The sequence below is a fragment of the Dysidea avara genome, chromosome 6 (genome assembly GCF_963678975.1).
Source record: "Dysidea avara chromosome 6, odDysAvar1.4, whole genome shotgun sequence".
NCBI classification, from domain to species: Eukaryota; Metazoa; Porifera; class Demospongiae; order Dictyoceratida; family Dysideidae; genus Dysidea; species Dysidea avara.
Genome location: NC_089277.1, coordinates 22171836 through 22181727, shown reverse-complemented (window position 1 = coordinate 22181727; position 9892 = coordinate 22171836). Strand labels below are relative to the sequence as shown.

The 9892-nt window shown below is 38.6% G+C and overlaps 1 protein-coding gene across 1 annotated transcript in view; it reads right to left on the bottom strand.

The window, feature by feature from the left end:
- The window catches only part of LOC136259331 (multiple epidermal growth factor-like domains protein 6), a 29047-nt gene that overhangs the window by 15 nt on the left and 19140 nt on the right, over nucleotides 1-9892 (bottom strand). The window contains exons 9-10 of the mRNA XM_066052826.1: nucleotides 8204-8572; nucleotides 47-579 (exon numbers count right to left, since the gene is read on the bottom strand). Of these exons, the coding sequence (XP_065908898.1) occupies nucleotides 47-579; nucleotides 8204-8572 (902 nt within the window). The remainder of the gene's footprint in view (nucleotides 1-46; nucleotides 580-8203; nucleotides 8573-9892) is intronic.

Genomic DNA, 9892 nt, shown 5'->3' with positions numbered 1-9892 from the left:
AAAAGGTAACTTTTCTACTTGTCCAACCGCATGTGGAGATAAATGCAAGCTTATTATCAGTTTGTGGACATTTGAGAAGTGTCTTGATATCTTCCTCACTGGTTTGACAACAACCTTGCTGCAATAAACCAGATTTTACTTTGTGCTTATTAAAATAATTTGATTGATTAAGACGATCATCAGATACTAATATAGTTGCAGGTGGTATTGGGTAGTAGTTCAGGGTATCATCACTGATCCTATACTCAAGCTTATACATTCCTGATTTCTTTGCAGTTATTGAGACATTCCAGTTTGTTACACTTGAAGAGAACATCACAGTAGGAGGAATGACTTCCACATGCTTTCTGCTATCAGGCATCATTTCTAGAATAAAACTTCTGTCTGGCTGAGCAGACACTGAGAATTCTGTAGGAGAGTCTACAGCTATTGCAGAGAAATCAGGGGCATCAATTATGAGCACGTTGCAGTCTTCACCTGTGTATCCTGTACTATCACAATTGCAAATATAACTTATTTCTTCGGTAATGACACATACTCCATTGTGCTTGCAAGGGTTAGGAAAGCACGGTTGCCTTTCTGCAATCAATCAATTGCAAGCAATATAAAAATCCATTTGATAGTAAAATTTAGAGATCACAGTAAAAAGTGTATGTATGAGGTTTTTGTGATTTTGCTATTCTTATTGGTATGTACACTTGACTTTGGACTAGGCCTTTGATTATTAGAGCTATAAAAGTACCTTGCTTATTACTATATAGCTATAGGAAAGTAATTGTATCAAGTTGGCAATAGTAAACTCTTTTTTTGTTCATACTTAAACCTTAGGTAAAACAGGTTTTTCTATAGAATTAAAGCAGATATGACACAGCTTGAAACCAACTGCATGTACAATGAGTGGTATACCCATAGTTTATTCAGCAATACAGGCCTTGTTGCTTGTTCAGAGTCATGTAAGGCCATGGGTAAGGTAACAAGCTTACGTACCTGTGTTTAGCAATTTCACTTGCACACATAATAAGGAAAGCAGGTTAACTCTTGGGTATGGCCTGCAAGCTTACCTTTGCATTGCTATATCATTGTTGTATAATACAAAAGGTGAACTAGTACACTGAAACAAGAAGAAAGGAAACCAGAAACAAGCAAAACCACAATGATCATGAATTAACCCAGGATAGTCATGTGTTGTCTTTGCCATGGGTTGACCTGTTATTCTGGGCTGCCTCATAAAGCGCTTTAATGTATTGCCAGGATACTTTGTACAGATTTGAGCGAATTTTAATTGTCAATAATGTTGTAATAGTCTGCCAATCTATGAGCAGCCATCAGGTGTACCTCTAGCTTATAATAGTCATCTCAGAAGCTTGTCTCAGAAGGATATTAGATACATGAATAGAAAACATATAAGCACTAAAGTATTTGCATCACTGGAAAACCTTCTAGTACATTATAATATCTAATCAAAAACAGCCAAGCTGTAAAAAAAGGAGTGCGGCCCTTGAAAAGGCTATGGTGAAAAAAGATGTGAAATCCAAGGTGGCGGCCAAGAAATGGCTGTGATGGTAGGTTAATGGTAAAAATTTTAATAACGACAATTAAGGTGAATTTGGTGCCGCTTGGTCGATTGGCACAAAATTCACCTGAATTGTCGTTATTAAAATTTTTACCATTAACCTACCATCACAGCCATTTCTTGGCCGCCACCTTGGATTTCACATCTTTTTTCACCATAGCCGTTTCAAGGGCCGCACTCCTTTTTTACAGCTTGGCTGTTTTTGATTAGATTTCACTTCTTTTTGTATTTGTATACCCCAAAGCCGGCCTATGGTCAGCTTTGGGGCTTTTTAACCTATATATTTTTCTTTACCACAGTAAAAAGAAAAAGATGAAGCAGATTTTATAAATACTTTAACTCATTCTGATTTTATCAGTAAATGTAAAAATTATATATATAATGCATATATCAAGAGTTCATAATACAAAAAGAGAGCATATATTTATTACATGTCAATTAATCCCCACAGGATAATTTGCAGCTGATCTCTCTACTGGGTGACTTGAAATGTAGCTGAACTCTCTACAGGGTGATCTGCTTGTATGTAGATGAACTCTTTACAGGATTCTCTCTACAGGGTGACTTGACTCTAGCTGAACTCTCTGCAGGGTTATCTGTTTGTAGTTGAATTCTCTACAGGGTGATTTGTTTGCAGCTGATGAACTCTCTACAAGGTAACTTCTTCTAGCTGATCTGTCTACAGGGTGACTTGTTTCTAGATGGTCTCTCTACAGGGCGATTTGTTTGTAGCTGAATTCTCTACAGGGTGATATGTTTGCAGCTGAACTCTCTACATGGTGGTTGCTTTGTAGCTAAACTCTCTAATAAGTGACTTCTTCTAGCTGAACTCTCTACAGGGTGATCTTTTCATAGCTGAACTCTCTACAGGATGATTTGTTTGCAGCTGAACTCTCTACATGATGATTTCTTTGTAGCTGAACTCTCTACAGGGTGATTTGTTTGTAGCTGAAATCCCTACAAGGTAACTTCTTCTAGCTGATCTTTCTACAGGGCGATTTGTTTGTAGCTGAGTTCTCTACAGGGTGTTTGTTTGCAGCTGAATTCTCTACAAGGTGATACTTCTAGGTGATCTCTCTACAGGATGACTTGTTTCTAACTGAACTCTCAACAGGGTGATCTGTTCATAGCTGGACTTTCTACTGGGTGATTTGTTTGCAGCTGAACTCTCTACATGGTAGTTTCTTTGTAGCTGAATTCTCTACAATGTGACTACTTCTAGCTGAACTCTCTACAAGGTGACTTGTTTTCTAGCTGATCTCTCTACAGGGTGACTTGTTTCTAGCTGAACTCTCTACAGTTGATTTGTTTGTAGCTGAACTCTCTACATGATGGTTTTGTTGTAGCTGAACTCTCTACAAGGTAACTTCTTCTAGCTGATCTTTTTACAGGGCATATTTGTTTGTAGCTGAGTTCTCTACAGGGTGATTTGTTTGCAGCTGAACTCTCTACATAGGAGTTTCATTGTAACTGAACTCTCTACAATGTGACTTCTTCTAGCTGAACTCTCTACAGGGTGACTTGTTTCTAGCTGATCTCTCTACAGGGTGACTTGTTTCTAGCTGAACTCTCTACAGGTGATTTGTTTGCAGCTGAACTCTGGTTTCTTTGTAGCTGAACTCTCTACAAGGTAACTTCTTCTAGCTGATCTTTCTACAGGGTGATTTGTTTGTAGCTGAATTCTCTACAGGGTGATTTATTTGCAGCTGAACTCTCTACAAGGTGACTTCTTCTAGCTGAACTCTCTACAGAGTGATTGATTTTTTTTGCAGCTGAGCTCTCTACATGGTGGTAGCTTTGTAGCTGAACTCTCTAAAAGGTGACTTATTCTAGCTGAACTATCTAAAGGGTGATCTTTTCATAGCTGAACTCTCTACAGGATGATTTGTTTGCAGCTGAACTCTCTACATGATGATTTCATTGTAGCTGAACTCTCTACAGGGTGATTTGTTTGCAGCTGAACTCTCTACATGGTAGTTTCTTTGTAGCTGAACTCTCTACAATGTGACTTCTTCTAGCTGATCTTTCTACAGGGTGATTTGTTTGTAGCTGAATTCTCTACAGGGTGATTTATTTGCAGCTGAACTCTCTACAAGGTGACTTCTTCTAGCTGAACTCTCTACAGAGTGATTTATTTTTTTTGCAGCTGAGCTCTCTACATGGTGGTAGCTTTGTAGCTGAACTATCTAAAAGGTGACTTATTCTAGCTGAACTATCTAAAGGGTGATCTTTTCATAGCTGAACTCTCTACAGGATGATTTGTTTGCAGCTGAACTCTCTACATGATGATTTCATTGTAGCTGAACTCTCTACAGGGTGATTTGTTTGCAGCTGAACTCTCTACATGGTAGTTTCTTTGTAGCTGAACTCTCTACAATGTGACTTCTTCTAGCTGAACTCTCTACAGGGTGACTTGTTTCTAGCTGATCTCTCTACAGGGTGACTTGTTTCTAGCTGAACTCTCTACAGGTGATTTGTTTGCAGCTGATCTCTCTACATGGTGGTTTCTTTGTAACTGAACTCTCTACAAGGTAACTTCTTCTAGCTGATCTTTCTACAGGGTGATTTGTTTGTAGCTGAATTCTCTACAGGGTGATTTATTTGCAGCTGAACTCTCTACAAGGTGACTTCTTCTAGCTGAACTCTCTACAGAGTGATTGATTTTTTTGCAGCTGAACTCTCTACATTGTGGTTTCTTTGTAACTGAACTCTCTAAAGTGTGATTTGTTTGTAGCTGAACTCTCTACAGGGTGATCTGTTCGTAGCTGAACTCCCTACAAGGTAACTTCTTCTAGCTGATCTTTCTACAGGGCGATTTGTTTGTAGCTGAGTTCTCTACAGGGTGATTTATTTGCAGCTGAACTCTTTACATGGTAGTTTCTTTGTAGCTGAACGCTCTACAATGTGACTTCTTCTAGCTGAACCCTCTACAGGGTGACTTGTTTCCAGCTGATCTCTCTACAGGGTGACGTGTTTCTAGCTGAACTCTCTACAAGGTAATTTCTTCTACCTGATCTTTCTACAGGGTGATTTGTTTGTAGCTGAATTCTCTACAAGGTGACTTGTTTCTAGCTGATCTCTGTACAGGGTAACTTGTTCCTGCTGAACTCTCTACAGGTGATTTGTTTGCAGCTGAACTCTCTTACATGGTGGTTTCTTTGTAGCTGAACTCTCTACAAGGTCACTTCTTCTAGCTGATCTCTCTACAACATTACTTGCTTCTAACTGAACTCTCTACAGTGTGATCTGTTCATAGCGGAACTTTCTACTGGGTGATTTGTTTGTAGCTGAACACTTTGCATGATTGTTTCTTTGTAACTGAACTCTCTACAAGGTAACTTCTTCTAGCTGATCTCTCTACAGGGCAATTTGTTTGAGCTGAACTTTCTACATGATGGTTTCTTTGTAGCTGAACTCTCTATTAGGTACCTTCTTCTGGCTGATCTGACTACAGGGTGACTTGTTTGTAACTGAATTCCCTACAGAATAATTTGCAGTGTAATATAATTGAGTAAATTTTAAATGCAGCTGAATGCTTTATTAGGGTGACTGTTCTATTAGAGTATCTCGATCTCGCATTTGCTACACGTAGTTTCCTTTCGAATCATAACTCAGTGGTTTGTAATCCGATTCTTCTGTACTACTGCAAGGACTTTCTACGATGATTATTCCAGCTACATACTGATTTTCAGCTCATTGCTCTAAGCGGTTTGCCTGGTAGATACGAAAACTAATAGTTTTTTATTCATAAAAATCGATTGCGTAATTTTGACACAGGTCGGGTTTTGTGTCATATCTCCATGGTCTTTATCCCGATTCCTTTCAAACCACAAAAAGGCACTCCTACGATGGTTGCTCCATCTACATATCAATTTTCAACTGATTCCTCAAAGGAGTTTACCCTGTAGGCGTGACAGACCTTCGACCTTATTTTACGCAAATAATCGGTCATAACTCCGTGAATGTTCATCGGATTCCTACCAAAGTTGGTACAGAGATCCGCCTTAAAGAGCCCTTTAAGTGTGCCAAATTTCAGCCCGATCCGAGTACGCATTCGTGTTTTATGGCGGATTTTGTGAAGTGTGCGAAATGAAGAAGTAGAAGAAAAAAACGAAGAAATTAAAACGAAATTTTGTTCGCTCGTATCTCGGAAATGGCTGGAGCGATTTTCTTCAAATTTGGTGTGTAGACTCCCCTTACTGGCGGCATCTCTCTAGCAAATTTGGTTCCAATCGGATAAGGGATCACAGAGCTACATAGGTGTGAAAATTGCGTTTCTTTCTTCCTGTTAATATACTCACGGGTGGCACACTGGCTTCTTGGGCCGCACGACACACTACCGTGTGTCTTGATCTAAGATTTTGAAAATGCTATGCATAGTATGCTTTGATTTTTGGCAGATAATGAGGTCTTTACAAACCATGAAGAATCCTGCTAATAGGGTACTAAAATGGTTAGCAGGTTTCTAACTAACTTAGTTAGAAACCTGCTGGCAGATAGACCTCAAGCATAGCAAATCTCAATTTCTACTTTCTTACATTGATTTGCTATGCATGCTCTGCAAAGCTAATAGCCCATAGACCACCTGGGCCAGTATTGCCAGCTGAGTTGCTCCAAACATTCATGTGACAAAATAAATTTGTTCATAAAAAGTTCATAAATCCATGGTCGCCCTCCGAAAGCCAGCATGTACCAAGCCCACACATTATAAATAAGTGGATCTCTGGGCTAATAGAACACTGAAGAGCAAACAAACAAAAAAGGTCATACTTTAAAATATCCAAAAGTTCATGAAAAGTTTATAAATTATTTCATATTCACAAGAAAGTTCATAGATTATTTCAGATTCACAAACAAGCCAAAAGTTCATAAAATGTTCATAGATTATTTCAGGTTCACAAACAAAATTAAAGTTCATGAATCTTTGAACTTTACTGACAACATGGCAACACTGACCTGGGCTTGACCTACTCCATTCCTTTCATAAGCACACCTATGACAATTCGATTATGGGTGCTACATTGTAATGTTGTAGGTACATTTGCTATCATTAACAGAGAATTCCAGAAATATAATGAAATTCTATTTAGTGCACATCAGTGTTTCAAGTCTGTTTAATATGCTTTTACTATACTTTAAATGGACTCCCTATTAAAAGAACTAAATAGGTAAACTTTCTTGTAAAATTTTTACTTGTTTCTTGTAAAAAAAGGTATGAAATCATGTATATGTGACTGGGCCTGCAATAATAGGGCATGTGGGCACATGATTTTTGCCTACTTTTTCAAACTTTCATCAATCATAACTTTTTGTACCATTATGCTAAGGCAATGCACGTTTGAGCATCCAGTAAGAATTTAATTGGCTTTATGGTGCAAGTAACAGAATACAAATATTTTGTTCCAGCACTGAGATATGACCTGTAGAGTGACAGGGTGTAGTTTGTGCCCACATGCCCTGTTTTCGCAGGCCCGGTCACATATACTGGCTTAGTCACAGAAAGCTAGCACTAGACTGAGTATTATTAACAATCTACTCCCTGATACTCACTGTTACCAACTGTTTTAAACCCTTGGTTGTGCTGGCTGTAACTGGATTGTTGCAGTAGCTATCACTCTGTTTTTGATCCATCAGCTAACAAAAGCAGCTAGCTACAAGCTTTAATTTGAAAACATGTTCAATCTTGTCTACTGATTGCATGACTTGTTTTGACACTTTGACGATTTTGAAACAACATACATGACTGGATTTTGGAAAAACAATCCAAATCGCACATTAGAAGTTTCAAGATAAACGGTTTTAAAGAATTCAAGCCCTCCAAGGATAGCAAGCACGCATATGAAATTTACACTAAAGATGCATCAGTCTGTTACCCTTCAGACCACTTCCAGTACTTGTAGCTGCTTGTAGAGTTTCTCGCCAAATAAGATAGAAAATGTGAGCTGTTGGATGAGTGAAGTAGTATCACGAGTGCTCACAAAGGAGTGGAGGATGGGGGGTGGTGGGGTGGGGGTGGTGGGGTGGGCAAGGGTTAGACGTCAAAATGCATGATTGGAGTCCAGAGACAAGATTACAGGGCTGTGCTGGCTCCTCAGTGGTTGATATGTAGCAAAATTCACGGAAAAAAACGTCTGGCCAGGCTGTCCACCAGTAAACCACTGATTCTTACCAAGCCAGGTCCTTCACAAGGCTTAAAACTGCCATTCGAGCTCTACACCCCCCTCCCCGGAAAAGACGTCTGTTGAAACCAGCCTCGAGTAGGTTGAGTGGTACTGAGTGTCAAAACTACTAGTATGATAGTGTAGCTATCCACTGGTGGTATTAGTTTGATTTAGCCTGATGTGCGATTTGGATCAGTTTTGTAAAATCTGGTCACATATAACTTAATCCCACAATAGTTCCACCTACATAGCCATATATATAATGCCCACATTTTCTAAGTTGGTTAGGAGCCACGCCCTCAGCTCTTCATATTTCAGAAACCTTGCTTTGCTTGGCTTCTGAAACTGCAAAGAGCCTCGGTCTAGTTTCCTATCCTATACATACAGTACAGTGCAATTAAATTCTTTATCAATCCACCATAGTATAATTTATGGCCTAATTCATTAATAACCATAATTACTAGCTTACCAGTACAATTAGGTGGCTTTGACCATTGTGTTGCATTATTATACTCAGTAGGTTCACATCTCTGGAATGGTGCAACTGATGTGGTATAAAATCCTGGAGAGCACAGTATACTGCAATTTGTGTTTACTTTTGTGCCACAAGGTAATATTACACTTCCATTCTCTGGGTTTTCCAATGGGTCACACTGTAGAATTTCACAAGAAGAAATGTTACCAGACCACATGCTGGTAGTCATGCACTTTAGTCTCTTTGGGCCAACTCTTTTGTATCCAAAATTGCACCAAAATCTGCAAGTAGTTCCTGTTATTTGCAGTCCACTACATGAATAATCACCATTCTTCGGTTTTGTAAGGAGTGGACAGTATTTTCCTAACATAATATAGTACATGTATAATATGTATGTAGACATATTTGCAATTGACATATCAGTTTATTATGGTAACATGAAAAGGGTGGGACTGATATTCATAGACAATGTATTGTATGTAATTCTGCTAAATAGCTATATAATGTAATTTGCCAATTATCGGCACCATTTTATCACGCATTTGTAATGCCTTAATTCATTGACGTATGAACTTCCGATTTAACCATTTAACATAGCAGTCCTTCGTCTCTTAGCACACCAAGTTTTAATTTTCTCACGTGAGTGAACATCTTGTTATAAGGAAAATTGTGATGCCTATTATGTGCCAATTATCGGCATGGGGTACCTATTATCGGCAACTGTACTTCTGTGATTGACCAATTATCGGCACGATGTGCAATTTTGTATGTAACTCCATGGTTCTTTGTGAATTTTAAAGGGAAGTGCAGTCCTTGGCTAACTCCTGTACACAGAAGTTTTACAAAGATGAGGCCAGCTGTTCGAGAGATATTCAGGTTAGATGCAAAAGCATCTGGTTTTCAATATAACATCATTCTTATGCAATTCCATGGTTAATCAGCATAGCTTGTATAGCACTTTAACAACAATAGTTACTGAATGAAAACGATTGTAAGAAATGTTTTAGAGGGTATGATAGCCCATTGTGGTACTGGTTAGCCTCCATATACCTCGTAGCCACTATACTTTACAAGTGCCAATAATTGGTACCTGCTGATAATTGGTGACTTATGCTACAGTTTGACTAAAAGTGAAGCTGAAATATTCATTGCTCCTACAGTAGGCCCTGCCAGAAATGTGATATGTAGGCAACCAAACGCAACAAGCATTTTTGTCAGTATTTTAGGAATGATTTTTAAAAGTTAGCTCATTACAGGGAGACTTATAACATAGCTGAGTTCTCTACTGAGTGCCCTGCAAGTATGTAGCTGAACTCTTGGCTGGGTGACTGTAATGTGGCTGAACTTTCTACAGGGAGACATATTATGGAGTTGAACTCTCTTGCACCATATGTAGCTGAGCATTCTAATAGAATACATAGGTGTCTGATCTAATAGGGTGACTGCACCATTAGAGTACTTGATTGTGCATAAGCTACAGGTAGATGGTTTTCGCATTATAACTCATAGATTTTAAGCTTCATTATTCTATTCCACTGAAAGGCCTTTCTATATGATTAATCTACTTACATTTCGATTTTCATTTTATCCCCTTCAGTGGTTTGTCCGGTATAATCATGACAATAAATTGCCCTTTTATTCATGAAACTAGGTGATACAAATGGTAAGCTTTTTTGTCATATT